Consider the following 17948-nt stretch of genomic DNA (forward strand, 5'->3'; position numbering starts at 1 on the left):
GTTATGATATTTGAAGGATATTAGAAATAACAAAACAATAGATATCAATGAAGAAATAAACAGTTTTTATTCATATAGGTGATATTATATTTGGCTCATTGGTTCCTTCAGATAGATGTGTAGTGTTGTAAAACATTGCTTTAATACGGCACAAGTGACCTGAATGAGGTAGAGTTTTGTACTTGTGAGCATGATACCTCGAAACTTCCTCTTGATTTATCTAAACTTATAACATTACAATGCAATTTTACTTGTAATATAAACTGTTTAAAATACACAAATGTCTTAAATCTTATAATAAAAGACTCAACTAGTACAATCTATTTCTTTATATATACAATAAACAAGCAAGTTTATAATAAAACATTGTTTGACAAACATACAACTGCAACTTGAATCTTAAATATATGTTGATAAAAATAAATGTAAAATAATGCTTAAAATATCTTAAAATAATATTAATATACTAATACAAAAATAAAGACATCAAATGAATATTTCACCCAAAAATGCTCAATCATTTATACTTGTCTTTTACATTCATAAAGTTATGATATTTTAAATAATCTTCACGTGGCTGTTGTCTATACAGTACAGTAGACGTCACAGTCCATTAAACTCTTTAAAGAACAACAACAACAGGTGATCTGGACTTTGGTACACTGAAAAAAAACTTGTGGACATCAGTTCTACATGATTGAATTGAGTTTTCTTAAAATGAAATTAACATAAACTTGATTTAATCATGTTGAACTGGTGTACATAATTGAATTAGAGATTAGAAATTCATTTTGTCCCCAGGTTGAGCCCTGGCTAAGTCAGGTGTCCTTTCTGTGTGAAGTTTGCATGTTTTCCCTGTGTCAGCGTGGGTTTACTCCGGTTTCCTCTCACGGGCCAAAAACAGGCAAGTTCGGTGAATAAGAGATACCAAATCTAGCCTGTGTATGGATCAACTTGTCTATAGATTAACTGGTTACTGCCAAAGATGCTGGAATAGTGTGAAGAATAAATAAAGAAAGAAAGATATTTTAAGAAAACTTAAATTCAATCATTTTTTCAGTGTAGATATGGTCACCATCACCTGAGCTTATCCAGGAAAAGAGTTCATCGGGTCTAAATTAACATGAGAGTTCATTTTGGGGTGAAAGCAGACTCAAAATATCTTGCGTCAGCAGGTCAGGCCTCGTCCTGTAAGATCCTCTGCGTAAATCAAACAGCCCATCTGTAGCTTTGTTTAATTCAGGGCTCTTCTGGATCTTCAGCACATTTTCAGATGGATGAAACAGCTGCAATGTCTTTAATCTCTGTTCATGTGGAAATGCTCACTAAAGATCTCCAGAGATCTCCAGACTGTGACTTTAGATGATTCCTCTGAACAAGAAGGAGAGACACGCTCCGAGAGCGAGGCCGAGGGACAGAAAGAAAGCCATGATAGCTCCAGCTGTCTCCGCCTCACTCGGATCAACTTTCCTGAAAAGACAGATAAGGAAATAAAGGATACTGAAGCTTCTTAAAGATTATGAGACATCTCAAAGGTTGATGGTTCTGCACATCAAATCATTGACTTGGGAGTGTCATATTTGTTAAAGATCTGGGCAGCTAGTGGAAGCTTGTTACCATTTAGGGGAACCAAATGTAAAAAGTTATTGATATATGCATTGATAGATTCTTCAGGCAGTTTTACTCACTTGGGTCCGAAGCACATGCAGAGACTGGCCAGATATCCATTGGAAAAAGCGAAGAGTATCATGAACGCGATATACCAGCCGTCATGTGTGAAGTACACGGGTAGATTAAGTCGGGGCTGAACATTACACAGCATGAAGAGAGGTACAAATATCACACGAGCCAATAAAAGACCCGGCAGTAATTTACTGTCTTTCCCAGGCTAAAAAGATAGAGAGATAGACATACATGTTATTAAAAATCACATCCAACGAAACGCTCCATGGAGGATTTGCTTAAATATGGGATTTCATTGAATGAATTTGTGCTTAAGTTCACAATTTTATGGCTGAAATAAGTTGCTTCTGTCCATCTATGACTGTCCTTAAACATGAGCTCCTGACATCCAAGTATTGTTGTATCCATGTAAGATGTGAAGTTATATACTCAACAAAATATTTTAAGATCTGACATGCGTGTGAAGAAACTTACCCACATACAGACAGCTGTAAGGCTGCGACCCGCCCAGTCAAACACATTGAAGAAGAGAAAACAGGACACAGGAATAAAATACTTTCCTAAAGAAGAAAATTGACATTATTAAGCTTTTATATGCACAAATCTATATGTACAGTTTATGTTTTAATATAACATTGAATATAAATTTCCTCTTTTTATGGACAGCATTTTCAACAGTTACAGTTCTGTATTTGTAAGTCCTGTATGTGTGAGAAACCTCAACCATCACAGAAAACTTCCTGCTACTTCACATTTTCAAAAAACATCATTCTGTTTGATTTATAAGCTTGTTTCCTTATGGAGACCAATCAAAATGTCCTTACAAGGTCCTAAATTTACTGGTATTCCTATCTTCATGGGGACAATTGTTCCCCATAATTTGATAATTACTACAGTAGTCACACACACACATAGATCTCACCCCAAGCTCCACCATCAGCAGCATAAGATTGAACGTCCACAGTAACTGCAGGAAATGTGCCAATAGTGATTGTGAAAGCAAAACACACAGAAAGAGCCATAACCCAGATCTGAGGAGAAAAAACAAACACAACTACATCTTTAAATCTGAGATTGTATTACATGCACACAAGGTAAAAAAATGTATGCCGTTTTTCATATATGTGTATTTACCTTTTTAAAGATGTTCAGGACTGAAGGAGATTGTTTAGTCTCTTCTGTAGTCTTGTCTTCTGGTTTATTTGGATCTACACAATGAAAAATATACACACATTGAGTTCCTGACATCATCGTATCCACACACACACACACACATCTGATGTGAGATATGTGATGTCACCTGTCTTCATTAAGCCCATCTTATTCTCCTCATCTCCAGCAGGTTTGTGTTGGTTACTCTGATAGTATTGAAAGAAAGCCTGCAGGATAGACAAGACAATGTTTTAAACCCAGTCTGTGTAAACCCAACTACAGTCATTATTTTGTGTTTTCTACATAAACTCATTTTAGATAATGAGTTTCAAATATAATCTTGATATCTTTAATATTGACAGAGTAAGATCTCATCATTAGATTAGGAGACTTCAGTGTGGATTGCCAGACAGTGTCACATTTCCTTATTTAATTTACTTTATTGAGACATTCAAATCTTACCAATTTAGGAAGGGCCACATAGGATGCGATTGCAATGCCTATTACAACACATGCTGTGATAAAATATCCAAACGCACTGTCCTTCAGAGCTGAACCACCTGAGAGAGAGATTGAGAAAGACATTGAGAGGATTTCATGAAAATGTTCTTTTCAATGTCAATCTTCCAGGTTAAGCTCTCTTCTGTAACATGCTGTCAACAATACATCATTACTAATACTCACTGGCGATTGCACAGATCATTGCGAAGGCAGCGAATGTTCCTGCGAGCCCTTGACCGCTCATGATGGGTGTTGTGTAAGAAGCTGGTAAGAGACCGGCCATACCAAAGAGACTTCCCTGTAAGATGGCTCCAAACGCTGACAAAACATTATGACACACACAGACCACAGATTACACGTCATGACATTAATACTGTACCATATTACACCTGATCACATCCTGTGGCCGGCTGAATGCATTTCTAAGACTAGTCTATAAGTTAGTCATGTATATTTTTCTTCAAGACTGTTCATAACTATTTACATTAAAAGAGCATAGGTCTAATTTAAATCCAAATAGTGAGACTAATTAGTTACTTTACGGCTATGCAACCGGCCACTGATCTTAAAGCACTCACAATCTATTTCAGTTTCATCGTTTGTTTCCAAGTGACAGAAAATTCAATAAATCTTCACCAAAAAAAAAAAAACATTTCTTAAAAATAATCAATTTTAACCAGGAATGTGTACTCTAATAAGAAATGCTGGGTTATTTTCAAAAGGGGACAAACATAACCATTGGGTTATGAATGAATTGTTGCTTATTGGAATCCAGTTGGGTCAAATATAGACATTTTCTAGGTTAGTTTAACATAACCGTTATGTTTGTCCCTTTTGTTTAAGTGAGTGTAAGTGAGTTAATAGTAAACCTGTTTTTGTTTAAACATGTATGTTAGTTTTAAAGAAACAGTTGCTGTACAGATGTGTATTTGTTGTCCTTACAGTTAATGCAGACAATTTTGATCATGGTGATGCTGAAGAAGGAAAAGGGTTCAATTTCCACTTTCACCAGAATTGCAGTCAATAAAAACAGGACAAGGATCGCCGTCAAACTTCCCGCGATTCTCAACTTCTGAGGAATTCTGCAGGAATGACAGGAACAGTAGCTCTAGCATAACTCTCTCTAGCATTGCTCCAATCATCCAGTAATGATAATAAAACTCATTTTAATGTGGCTTCACGTTTTCTCTTCTCATTCAGCTCGCCTCTAAACTATTTGCTTGGCTTATGTCTTTTAAAACTGACACATATATAAATAGTTTAATATAGTATTTATGTCATCTCATGTTTCATCATGAGTTAATGGTGAAGATCTCACCTCTGATGAAGAACTGAGTTAAGGCAGGAGAACGCCAGCAAGGGCAACATAGCACATAAAGTCATGACATTATTAAACTTGGCTTGTAAGACACTCCGTGTTTCTCCTCCTGTTTGATTGACTGAAAAGTTTCCTGCATTCAGTGGTTGTGGATCTGCTAGACGACTAGTGAAGTACTACAAGATAGAAAAAGAGACGAGTGTAACACAGATGTGGATTTGTCATTTGAACATTATGTGATCATCAATTTGTGCATTATGGAAAAAACAAACTAAAGTATAATTGCTTCAAATAAAACATGAGATGCAAAGTTTTTACCATAGTGGCAGTCATGAAGAAATTCCATGGCAGCAAAGTGCCTAAACCTAACATGAAGAAAATCAACCATACGGCTTTGTAACTGTCGAAAGAAGAAATGCCAAAATTAAATTATAATATAAAAAGAAAAAAGGCACATAAAAGAAAAACATGTTGCTGTTATCTGGTGTCTATCTGAGTCGGTCCAGCTGGTGGAGTCGAGCTGTGACACGGATAATCTTTAAAACTCAAGAACGGATGTTATTACTCACTTGTCTTTGGGCACCTGAGGGTCCATTTTTTTGTGAAAGAGCTGAGAGAAAGACACTGAATATCTAACTTTTAATGGCCCTGGAAGAAAAACAGAAGAAAGATGCACATAAAAGATATACCTATATAGTTTTGAAAAAGTGAACAAATGCAGACAAAAACTGCCCCCAAAAATAATGACTATAACACTGGTTATAATGTAAATATCTGAAAATGAGAAAAGGCATAATTAAAATAACAAACAAATAATTAAAACAAATCAAATAAAATTATTGTTAAAGAATAGAAAAATACTCCTCCAGTAACAAAAAAACCAAACATTTATCACCAACAGGCATTTATCTTTTGTAAATTAATAAAATAATCTGCTCACTTTAGGGTATCACAAAAAGTGTAGTAAAATACTTACAGTAGAGAGAGTTACAACATGAAAACAGAGAACAAGTGAAATCAACTAAAGCACCAGATCTGCTTTATAGAGCCCTCCGGCCCCTTCATGTCTATTAAGCCCCACCCCTCATGCATATGCAATAAGGTTTGTTTTTCTGTTGATAGTGTCGCTTATCTTAGCGTCTGCATAACCACATCTTATATACGCCCCTTCACAAACATGCAACTTAACAGCAAAAAACACTCAAACCTTTCTTGAGAATTGTTGTGTAGATGATTATTTTCAGCTGAATATTGATAATGAACAATATAACCAAAATGTTTAAAACTTGACAGCACACATGAAAAGTGATAAAACAAAAGAGTTAGTCTATTAAACATCTCACTGGTCAAACCACAAACGAAACCTGCGAGTCTTGAAAATGCTGAAGCACACAAAATTATCATGAGACATTTCTTAAATATGGGAAGTGGGTCGTTTCACAGAGCAGAGGTCATGAAATAAATAATGCTTTTGAGTTCAGCAAAGGTCTTTCTTTAGTATAAACTATCTTTAGTGGTCATTTAGTGGTCAAATCTATGACACACAGCCGTATAGTCTCGCAAATATTTTTAACAAGACATGGTATTGTTTTGCAGCCAGATGAAGAGATAATTTCAGATTGACCACCCTACTGAAAAATCCAGCTAAGACCAATATAAGCTGGTGAGCTGGTTTTAGCTGGTCTCCCAACTTGGTTTTAGCTGGTCTAGCTGTGTTTTGGTCACATTTTATGCTGGTCTAGTTGACCCACCAGCTTGACCAGCTTTGCCAGGCTGGAACGACCAGCTTTGACCAGCTACTGCCACCTTAAACCAGCTAAAACCAGCTACCATCTTATGCTGGTCTTTGCTGGATTTTCAGTAGGGCAGCCACACATCCTATCATTTATGGATCAAGCAATGTTTCTCACAGACTCACTTAACAGAAATACACCTTATTGTATTTCAATACAAATTCATAATTACAGAAACCGTTACCCTGTAGAAAGTTATTATGAAGCTGAAAGAACTTTTTCAATTTCACAGACTGATGGAGAAATGTTTAGATTGATGTATCTTTAGAGACTCGGTCAAATCATTTTTATTCATAAAGTGTTTTTTTACAGTACATGATGTAAAACAGACAAACAAACAAATGCATTAAATTTATGACTTAAATCCGTTTCAGACCAAAGAAAGTTAACGTACTACAAATGCACCGTTTATGAGGGCCTACAAATCCCAGAATCCCACCTGCCGTAAACGATTAGATGACGTCACTTATATTAAGCGTTTTCGCCACACGCATTGAAAAAATGACATCAATCAGTAATCTGAGGATTCTTGTGTGGAAGATGCAACGATATTTATAAGCACAGGTGAGCAATAATCTGATTCTTCTCAATATTTTATGTTCAGAAGTTTTTATGCACAGTCTGAAGGGCGTTTAAATATTATAATGTTTTATTAGAAAACTTAACTTACTTCAGATGAAAGTTCAGCTGAGCTCATGAAGAACTTCAAATTATTTATTTATTTAGCACATTTTAACGCGATTTTTAGTTCACAATTTAAAAACCCATACAAAACTCATAAAGAAATAAGGAGCTGCTAACGCTGCTGAAACGTCCGATTAAAGATTATTTACATTGAAAGGGTTTTACATTTTGTTTTAGACAGTAATATTTAAGTTCAATTGAAGACTTCATGACTTCTTTGGGTCAACTGCTGCTCTCTGGTGGCACACGTGTGCCTATTACATTACAAATCACAATATATTTTCAACCCTTACGAAAATTAAATATGGTTTTACAAAAAAGTTATAAGTTACATGTAAGTTTGTGAGAAGATCTGTCATTCAAACCTGTCAATCATCCCATAAACCCACCCCCACAACGCCCTCCTTCAGCCAAACTCCTCCTCCTATTCCAATGTCCCTTATTTTGTTCATTTATTGGAGAAGGGATTAAGTTTAGACCCTCAGGATTGAGTCCCACATTTAAAGACAATTATCATATACTGTAGGAATACTGGATGAGCAATTGAACAGTGTTAGTATTGTTTTGTGTTGTAATATCTGACATTAAGATAAGACACAGCAGTAAGTCATCCACCAGTGGCTCAAAACTCTCTGGCACTGACTTCAGGCTTTCTGTCCTTACCAAATTTAACCTTGGTTTTTGTAGTAACCATGTTTTTTAGCCTATTGATCACAACTAGCAGTCGTTGTTTAGTGGTTAGAGAGTTGAGTTTGTATCCCGAGAGTTGCCGGTTGTGACTGATGCCCTTTAGCAAGACCATACATTGGCAAATGCTTCACTTCACCTTGGTTTTAACTTCATAACCATGGTTTAACCATAGTTTGTTTGCGTACAGCAGCGAATCATGGTTATTTTGTGGCATCCATGGCTTAACTACAGCATGTTTTTGTTTTTTGCTGTAGTACAGGAGTGGGGAACCCTGGGTCCTGGGGGGCCACTGTCCTGCAGAGTTTAGTTCCAACCCTAATCAAACACACCTGAAAAATCAAATAAAAGTCTTCAGGACTACTTTGAAATTAATTTCAGGTGTGTTTGATTAGGGTTGGAACTAAACTACGCATGACAGTGGCCCTCCAGGACCAGGGTTCCCCACCCCTGCCGTAGTAAAACCCATAGTTAATTTTTATTAGGGTGATCATCTTTAATTATTCAGCCCTGGTTTTACCATCATTACAAATACTGTGGTATTATGAGATCATTTTGTGTTATGTGTCCTGTCAAGCGCATAGAAACGTTGTGTTTGCATGCTTTTTGAAATTTGCATGTCAGTGCGGGTGCTATGATTGTGCGTCTCTAAGTATGTGTGTTTGCACAGAAAACAACTCACTTTAACATCTTACGCTTAAATTGTTTAAAATGGCTTGAATGTTAACATTTGTACGTTTTAGAAACACATGCTTTCTATATAAATAGTTATTTCTGAATGATTGTATTATCAAAGCGATTGTTATTTCCTTAATGATGCATGATTTCTTCTCCACATGACTTACTGAACTTCCTTTAAAGTTTTTAATGAATGTTATTTGCAGATGCTCAGCTGAAAGAGAGTTAAATAGAGAAAACAGATTTAAATATCCATTAGAGGGCCGGACACCACCCTAGATTATCAGATTCATTCCTCACCATGATTTAATGAAGGAAGTCCGACATAATCAACTGTGCATTGTTTAAACCTTTTGGGAAATCTGTTTGTGAAACCTTGCTACAGAAAGTCTATTAAAAGATGTGAAAAGTCGTGATAGCATGTCATATATCAAGTCAAATGTGTTTTCAGACCATTATTTATGCAATCTTTTTGTTGCTCAACCTGAAAAAACTAAGCAGTATTTTTTGTAATGCATTTTCTTTATTGCACTTTAGGGCCAGTTTCAACATCCGCACGCCAATTTATTGTGTCTCAGCAGGTTCAGTCTGTTAATAATCAGCCTATTTGAATGCAAATGAAGGGAGAATATCAGCGATCTAATGAAGCGAGATGTTTCAGTACCCAGAATAAGTGTGCAAAGTCTACACTAGTAAAGATATGATGTTGTGATATACAGTATAAAGATATGCAAGTTAAACAATCTTTTCATAATGCCACTGATGTCATTACTTTATTCTACATACAGCATATTAACCTTAAAAATGTTTTTAAGAAATAAATCACAATTTGAATGTCAAAGTTTAATTGATTTTCAGGTTAAACGATTAAGGATGAACAATTAGTTATGATGAACAACCATAACTAAGATGTCTGATAAGTGAGGTATGAAAAAGCTCATTTCCTCAGGGAAACTTCAGGAAAAGTCTTAACAAAAAGCTTTCCTGCTCATTCTGCACCATTCATAGCGAAAGTCTAAAAATAGTGGAGTGATGAGTGAAATTAAGTTGAGGAAACATTTAAAATGTGAGGTGTGATGCTGAGTCAGTTCATCTCTCAGTCTCTGCTGTTATTTCACAGTCAGCTGTCAAAACGCTGAAGGAGATGCTATCAGGGGCTTCATTGTTAAAACCAGAAGAACAGTGTGTAAACACCCCAAAATAACATTAAAAACACATTTAAACCTCATTCACACAGCACTTTGGCCCCAGAAAATACTCTTAAAATTGGCAGACGGGCTTCTGTGTGAACGTAAACACGTCCTGTAAATGTTCTGGGATCGTTCCCATAAAGAGGATCTAACATTCCAATAACATTCCTGGAAAGCCCTCTGTAGAAACAATGGCGTAAGGGGCGAGCCGTAGTGAGTACATGTGTGTCATTGACACAATGAAGTTTTGCTTCAGGTCTTTAAAATGAGGGATTTAAATGTAGATCAACATTCATGACGAGAAATGTCTACAAACTGGACCGAAGCAGAGATCAGGGAGCTCATCACTATCAGCGCTGAAGCGGAGATCATTCATCAGTTTAAAAGAATAGCATGTCACTCGTCAAATTAGCTTATAATAAACAAAAATGCATGCGTGTCATCGCAACAATATACGATTCAGCTTAAGGCTGGACAAAAAAAATCACCTGCGATTCTCCAATTCTCGTGTATAGTCTCAGTAGTAAATCACCATCACCTGCTTTCAGATGGAGCGGCATTTACTACACGGAGCTGAATTTCACAGAGAAGATAGCAAAACTGTGTTCATAATCCTGAAAAATCGCCTCAGACATTGTATGCGATTTGACCTATCTCCTCTGTGAAATACGTCTCTGTGCGATTTCTCAGATATTCAAAACTAGGTGGTTTTAAATGCACATTAACATTCACAATGAGAAATGTCAGCAACTGGACTGAAGCAGAGATCATTGAGCTCATCACCTTTAGTGCTGAAGCTGAGATCATTCATTAGCATGACAGAACAGAGCTGAGCATCACATGCTCCTTTTATCATAAACAAAAAAGTGAAGAACTAGGACTTTAAATATGTCACGTGTCTTTACGGGTTCTTCACGGTATATGTGGAACTGCACGCACAGATTCCAATAAAACATTGGCAGTGCATTTTCCATGTATTTTCTGTTATCTGTTGTCTGAAAGGGCTTTAGGTAAATGTGTGTTTAGAGAGAGCTCATTGACAGATTTAACTCTTATTGACACAGACTGCATTGATATGAATGCCTTTAGAAAAAATATTATTTTATCAAACATGGAAACTAGAAAATAAAGCGTACTTGACCTTTCCTTAATGACAGATCTGATTTTAAGAAATATTTCACTTAAAAATCAAAGAAAATGAATCTGTGGGTGCACTATAGTGTGCTAAAATGACATTTGAAGTAATGTCACAATGCAAAAAGAAAAAATGAATGTTTCAGATTATAAATATTTCTGCAATCAACCAACAGCACTTTTTTATTGATAACCAGTAAGACAATATACCCTCGACTGTTCATTCACAGAGTTAAAGTAGGTGATCTTACCTTCAGCACAAGCAGATTTCACAAAGTGTCAAAAAATATGTGTTTCCTCTCTGCGTTACTTGTAAAGGTTTAATCAGATTGAATTAGTTTTCACGCTGTACTAACTGAGACGTCTGATCTCACTGAACATGAAGCTCGAGTTCACTCTTACGTAATGCTTTCTGCTCCTACGTGTCTGTTTTGTCACGCTGATGGCAAATTTTTCTATCTCTTGCGATAAAACCAATCTGTCTTTGTGATGCAAAACCAGGCAAGATCTATTTTTTAAACAATATTACAACAAAATCATTTATTTGACCAAAATGTCAAATGTTTGAACCTTTAGAAAGGCTGGCCAGGAAATCTCAAAGAAGCATATATGAATATAAATGAAACCAGAAAAGTCAGAAAGCTGGCATTAGAGAAAGGAAATGTTTAACTAAAAAAGGCTAATGAATAAATCAATATATATGATGTGATGCAATGCAATGATGTTTGTTTGACTGATAGTTTAGATAGAGAATCATTAACAGATCCAAATGACGGATTATCATCCATTCTTATTGATTTATCATTTATGACTAATAAACACGCACCAGATTTTCATTTACTATAACTCTAACCCTACTGTATATGATCCACATTTGTAATGTGCTTTATAAAAAAACAACTGATTATAAGTTTGACTCATTTTTTCGTTCAATATCTTCTCCCCAAAACTCTGTTAGATTATTGTGTGTTTAACAGCACACTAACAAACTTAACACTTTAATGTGACTGACTTTCTTTATTAGCTGAGAAAAAACTGCATTCTGTGCCTTATGGTTAAACAGACATTAAAATACAACACATTTGCATAAATAATAAAAGGATATATAAATATGAATAAGTCTTAAAGAATAATGTATATTACAAAAAATCTGCTTTCCTTTCCTTAAATAAACCAATACCCAAAACAAATCATAAAAGTCAGTCTCTGCCGAAAACGTCTCTTAAAACATAAACTTCATAATGGCATAAAGTGGCTAAATTTGTGATGAATGTACAGGAACAGAAAGCAGTCGTACTGTATAGTCTTACCTGTGACTGATGTGTTCTGTAACTAAACAGCTGAAGTTCAAAGACCAGCAGGACTTTTATCTGTCTATAGTTCAGGACTCTTATCTGTGGGATCCTGTAGGAGTGAATGTACACTGACCACTGCAGGGTCAAAGGTCCTGGAGATATGATGTTTATATGAATGCCATTCAGTGCTGCAGATATCATCACTTCACCAGCACAGTATTGTTGCTTTATTAAAATTAGTTTTATTGCATTGTTTTTGGAAAATCATCTCATTGTGAAATAGTTTTAGGTGTACAGGTACATTTATTTAGTTGTTGCTAGTGTGTTCTCGATGGTTCCTGGTCCGTTGCTTAGATGTGTGATGTTCCTGCTGGTTTTTAGATGGTGGCTTACTGTCCAAAGTCAAAATGGCCTAAATCTCTATGATGGACTTTTGTACTCACATTTGTCAGAATGTGAAAGTTGTTTTGATAACCTCACCCATCTGTACAGAATACACATATCTGTACAACACTTTTATATACACTACAGAGTAACAATAAACATCACAGTAATGACAATAACTTATTTAGAGGAGACTCGTGAGACGGAGGGAATGTGGCCTTCGGTAAATTCATGTCCTGATGATAGTCTTATAAGATTAGAAGAAAAAGATGTGGCATCATCTCAGGTTGTGTAAGGTTTAGTTATTGTCTAGTTAACAGTTTATTACTATCAGTATTGGACTGTTGCATGTTTGGTGATATTGTTTGCTCTCTGCTGGCAGGTGGCTGTTACTGCATTTATGATTGAATAAAACCCTCTCTGTTAGATTTGAAAACACACATTTATCATGAATTCTTCTGTGTAATTAAATCTCAGAAAATGTATCTTCTTTTAGGGGTGAAAGGCTGCACCTTACACAGGTTGTAGGGGTATGCCCATAAAGTAGTATCAGACCCATTGATGACTTATTAATAAGAGTAATATGAGGAACAAGACATTTCAGATGGCATGACAGCTCAGATTATTGCATTTTTATATAGTGACACAAAAGAGATTTGATTTGATTCAGATCACCGCCGTCAGTTTCATGATCAATTCTTAAACTATTACAATTAAAACCTTAATGTTTTTTTAGCATACACTGTTAAGTGAAAAGTTGGATCCACTTAAAAACTTACATCAATTGGTAACACCTAAAAATATTAAGTTATTTCATTTTTAAGTTGTTTTCCACTTTAAAACAACTTAAGTTTTTAAAGTACAGTACATTATTATTGTTCTGATTGTGATCATATATCACTCATCTCATATAATATTGTGAAGATGTTCACAGTTTCTACAGGGTTAAAGGAGCATTTCACCCGTAGAAACATTCATCTTTATTGAAAGTGCATCATATTTGTAGTCGAAATGTAACATACATTTAGAATTTGGTGCCTATTTGACAGAGAAAAGGGGTGTTTGTAGTCTCACCCCCTCAACAAAGATATTGCACTTCCTTCTTTCAATGATGCAAAATGATTATTTTTACATCATTGAAAGAAGGAAGTGCAACACTGAAATCTGTATTTCTCCTGTCTCAGCGGCAACTGAGGAAATGATGCACGACCATTCAAAAACATGACTACAAAGCTTAATGCAAATGGGTGAAGTGTCCCTTTAAATCAGCTAGCAAAAAAGGAACATGCGTACACACAATTATTTTTACAAATTATTTTTATTGTTAGATTTCAGTTATCAAGAATTTTAGACAGGACAGCATAACCCGTCAACAACAACAAAACGAAGACATGTCAGAATGATATTTATCCAAGTGCTTCATGAACATTATGTTGAGTGTTTTTAACTGTATAATGTGTGAGGTTTGTAAGCTGGAGTATTTAACTGTATAATGTGTGAGGTTTGTAAGCTGGAGTATATAATATCAGCTAGAGGCTTCAAACAGTGCTGTCCATCACCTACAGATGTAAAAAATAAAACAACAACATGCATCAGGTAACAGAAGAGCCACTAAAACATTCATTGTCATGAAAACTTGGTTCAAGTGCACATGAAAGTTAAGTGCACTTACATGGTAAAGAGTCTGAGTACACATCACCTACAGGAGAGATCAGATCATTACTGAAAGATTATATTCAATCAGATCATTACAGATGTGATTGGATGTGAATGATGCTTGTCGGATGTTGTCACCATGGTGATGAAGTGAATTCAATGATTTTTATCATGTTACTATGCAGTTGCTAAGATTTTTATTGTATAAGTACTCTGTGAGTTTGTGAGAGTGCTCTGTGATTTGCTGTGCAGTCATCAGAAAGGGTTAATGTGTTGTTAACTGTAAGTTAATAATAATAGCACAGGTAACACAGCGTATGAATGAACAATAGTCATATTAACGCTTGCCTTCTTTTCCCTGCTAACACTGAGTTGAGGTATTTCTTGGCTGCCATCTGTTTACGGTATCGACTGTAGTTGTCTGTGAAGACGGCGTCTGAATGACGTTTGACTGGCATCTGCTCCACACCCAGTTCATCACTGTGGCGTACAGACAGGAAATGACATCATCACACTTTATTAAGCTTCTGCTATCTCCTAATGAAAAACTTTATTAAATCAGATATTATATCCACTAATGATATTCAGCACATAGATGGTTTAGCACACAGTATTATGTGTTTCAGCATTAATCAGTTTAATTGGCATGAATAGAATGCAAGTTATTTCATTTCAACTAAATATAATTTCAATAAATAAGAAGACATGGACATTTTTGTTTTATTGAGATCTAATCGTGTACGTTACCTGACTCTCTTTGCCAGCAGAGACTCCAGATATTCTTTAGCGGAGAGTTGGCCGAGGAGTTTGCTGTATCCGCTCGTGAACAACCCGTCAGCATGTCTCGATGGTCTGGAAAAAAATTAACCTTCAGAGTAAATTTGCACTTTCAAATATATTTACATTCTTTGCTGCCTTACAATTTTTGTTCAATGAACTCAGATTCACAATCAATTGAACTTACTATTATTTATCTTGACAAGAGATGAGTTGCTACAACTTATTAAATGAAGTTGACTTATTATAAGTTATAAAAACTCATCTCTAGTCAAGATAAACAATAGTTAAAATGACTTTTTCCAAGTTGATTAAACAAAAAAAGCTTTCAGATAATCAAATCATTTCAAATAATTTGCTTTTGTTCTTTGTAGATCTGTCATTTTTGTTGGTAGGATGAATGTAGTTAAAACACATTTGATGCTTTTTTTGTACCTCTCAACTGTGTTTGCGATTTCATACAAGAGTTTATACGTCTCTAAATCCTGTAGTGATGGATCTCTCGTCCAATCATCTTGCCCATCTTCATCCAGAGTTTCTGATCTAGATAGAATTAATTATGTTAAATATAAAATATAAATATATATATATATATAAACTCAAGTTAACCAAGACTGATCAGTGATTTTTTTTAAAACAATATATGAAAAATGTACAGTACTTATTTATAGTTAAATACAATAAAGTATCATTTAAATGTAAATGATATACAGTAGGTATACAATATAAACTACATAAAATGATATTTAACAGTAAGCTATATCAATTGCAATATATTAACTATAATTAATTATAATTATACCACGTGGCTGCTAAATACTTTATTCTGATTGAGAAATGAACCACAGGTATGCGTTATTTTTCAATAACCGCACACTTGACCTGTCAAATGTCTTTAAACCACCAGATCAATGTGGTAATCGTGAGCAATAATTGACTCCGGTCCTTTGAATTATTTGACAATAATTGCACACCTGCGGTGTAACGGCTTTGCATTGTCCCGCATGACAAACCTTGGTTGTGCATTATTTTCTAAAAATTCACCACCCATTATTAATTTTTCATTACTTAAAAGTTAACCAGGACTCTTTTAAGACTTGATCAGTGATTTTTCAAACAATATGTGAAAAGTTGACATTACTTATTTATAGTTAAATACAATAAGGTATAGTAAATAATATAGGTGGTATACATATAAACTACATAAAATGATATTTAACAGTAAACTATATAAATTACAATATGTTAATTATAATTAATTATAAATAAGGGCACTTCTAAAGAAACCAGCACTACATGCTCTGAATTCATTTGAATTATTTTGTTTTTAAAGGTAAATGTGATTTTAAACTAAACAACAGTATTAATGCAACTAAAATCTTTTGTAAATAATGAAAATAAGGCCGTTCATTTTAACAGTAGCTATGTATTGAGTTAAATGATGATAGATAAGAACTGTATGTTATGTGTTAGTTATATTTTACCTGATGTCAGAATATGCAGAAATCGCAGGCAATGCAAAAGTCCTGCTGAGGAAAACACTGCAAATGGCAACCAGGAGAAGCATTTGACAGCTGCTCGGTGAGCTCATGGCTTTCTGCAGATGTGTAAATCAATGAAAAAACAAACGATTTCCAGATAAAGTTTCTTTGCTATCAGTTCTTATCAATATCAGAATGTTTCTGGGCAGTTAGCAAATAACACAGGCAGATTATATACTACACAAATGTTAGTCTTTTAGATATACAAACATATAACATGAAAAACAGTAAAATTAGAATTTTGTTTTTAGAATATTTCTATTTAAAGAAACTATAATGCACTGCAGATATAAAACTGATTTTTTGAATAAAGTACTCACTGTAGAGAGCTGAGGATACTGACACCTGTAGAAATGAAGAATACTGTATCCTCTCAGATCCTCTCGCTTCAGTCGGTGGGACGTCTCGATCTCTCTTCTCTAACCTCAGACTTTTATACACCTGATTATTCAGATGGACTGAATTCTTGTGTCGTCTGACCTGCGTCATGATGATCCCAGCAGGATATGCGCTTGGTCATCTGCTGGTCAAACTCAAATCCACTTTACATGGATGGAAATCATTATTAGCTGTCTTACATTTTTAAGTTAAATTCAATTGTCATTTCAACAATTTTAGATGTAAACTACACTTTAACTTACACTGTAAAAAAAATCCGTAGAAATTAAAATGTTATTGCAGCTGGGTTGCCGGTAATTTACCGTAGATTTAAAATTATTTTATTTACTGGCAAGAGTTTGTTCAAAGTTAAATAAATTTTAAATATTAACAAGTCTTTATCTTTACAGAATAAAACTATACAATAACAGCCTCATGCAAAGCATTCTGGGAACCAGAAATCATCATCAACCTTTTTCTGTTTTTTGCTTCAGATTTTGTTTCCCAGAACGTTTTGCTTGATGCTGTTTTTTTAGTTTTACTCTGTAAAGACAAAGATTTGTAAATGTTTAATGTTCATTTAACTTTGAACAAAATATTGCCAGTAAATAACATAAATTTAAATCTACGGTAAATTACCGGCAACCCAGCTGCAATTTCTACGGATTTTTTTTACAGTGTAGAAAAACAAGTTCAAATTCGTCATTAGGATGAGATGCTTCCTAACCTAAACATTTGACCATGTATCTTTGTTTAGTGTTATGTTATTAATGGATTTTATTGTTTTATATCTACCCTTGACCAGTAAGATGTTGTATTAGTCATTTAAGTTGTAAAGTTGTGTTGGTATTGTTTGTAAAGTCTGAAAGGATTTGAAGTTTTTAGATTACTGTATATGTACGATACTTTCTTGTACTTGATGCCATAGATTGTGCGTATTCATTGTAGAAATATTCTTGTCCATCTACATTTACAAACCAATCACATAATTTCTGTTGCAAAAAAGTTTTTTTCTTTCACCCTTCTGATATTTTTGGGTTAAAGTTTTTACACAGTTACTTCAACTTGAGTATAACTTGTTAATCTTCATGTGAAAG

At 34.7% G+C, this 17948-nt stretch overlaps 2 protein-coding genes across 4 annotated transcripts; both read right to left on the minus strand.

The window, feature by feature from the left end:
• Positions 1 to 44: 44 nt before the first annotated feature.
• On the minus strand, positions 45 to 12188 carry slc29a1b (solute carrier family 29 member 1b). Of its 3 annotated transcripts, none has more exons than XM_065259276.2 (13): positions 12131 to 12188; positions 5224 to 5302; positions 4973 to 5054; positions 4655 to 4830; positions 4279 to 4418; positions 3520 to 3654; positions 3298 to 3395; positions 2984 to 3062; positions 2818 to 2891; positions 2606 to 2714; positions 2158 to 2243; positions 1689 to 1888; positions 45 to 1470 (listed from the first exon to the last, which is right to left on the minus strand). In XM_065259276.2, the coding sequence occupies exons 2-13, from the start codon at positions 5247 to 5249 to the stop codon at positions 1359 to 1361; spliced, it is 1317 nt and encodes a 438-aa protein (XP_065115348.1). In that variant the 5' UTR covers positions 5250 to 5302; positions 12131 to 12188; the 3' UTR covers positions 45 to 1358. The 3 variants fall into 3 exon arrangements, with proteins under 3 accessions (XP_065115348.1, XP_065115349.1, XP_065115347.1); XM_065259277.2 differs by lacking the exon at positions 12131 to 12188 and adding an exon at positions 11072 to 11094; XM_065259275.2 differs by lacking the exon at positions 12131 to 12188 and adding an exon at positions 5631 to 5700.
• A 2224-nt stretch (positions 12189 to 14412) lies between these two features.
• vipb (vasoactive intestinal peptide b) lies at positions 14413 to 16539 on the minus strand. The gene is made up of 4 exons (XM_065259279.2): positions 16417 to 16539; positions 15368 to 15475; positions 14903 to 15007; positions 14413 to 14635 (listed from the first exon to the last, which is right to left on the minus strand). Exons 1-4 carry the CDS (start codon positions 16521 to 16523, stop codon positions 14488 to 14490), a joined length of 468 nt encoding a protein of 155 aa, XP_065115351.1. The 5' UTR covers positions 16524 to 16539; the 3' UTR covers positions 14413 to 14487.
• Between the last annotated feature and the right edge of the window lie 1409 nt (positions 16540 to 17948).

The sequence above is a fragment of the Paramisgurnus dabryanus genome, chromosome 14, assembly GCF_030506205.2.
Source record: "Paramisgurnus dabryanus chromosome 14, PD_genome_1.1, whole genome shotgun sequence".
NCBI lineage: Eukaryota > Metazoa > Chordata > Actinopteri > Cypriniformes > Cobitidae > Paramisgurnus > Paramisgurnus dabryanus.

Bases quoted from the DNA above. Each gene is read 5' to 3' on its own strand.
- slc29a1b (XM_065259276.2), bottom strand. From the start codon at position 5,249: ATGGACCCTCAGGTGCCCAAAGACAA. The intron at 2,892-2,983 runs GTGACATCACAT...TTCATTGTGTAG, and splicing joins GATGGGCTTAATGAAGACAG to ATCCAAATAAACCAGAAGAC. The intron at 2,244-2,605 runs GTGAGATCTATG...TTTCTTCTTTAG, and splicing joins TGCTGATGGTGGAGCTTGGG to GAAAGTATTTTATTCCTGTG.
- vipb (XM_065259279.2), bottom strand. From the start codon at position 16,523: ATGAGCTCACCGAGCAGCTGTCAAATGCTTCTCCTGGTTGCCATTTGC. The intron at 15,476-16,416 runs GTAAAATATAAC...AATTCTATCTAG, and splicing joins TCTGCATATTCTGACATCAG to ATCAGAAACTCTGGATGAAG. The intron at 15,008-15,367 runs GTACAAAAAAAG...ATTTTTTTCCAG, and splicing joins ATCGCAAACACAGTTGAGAG to ACCATCGAGACATGCTGACG.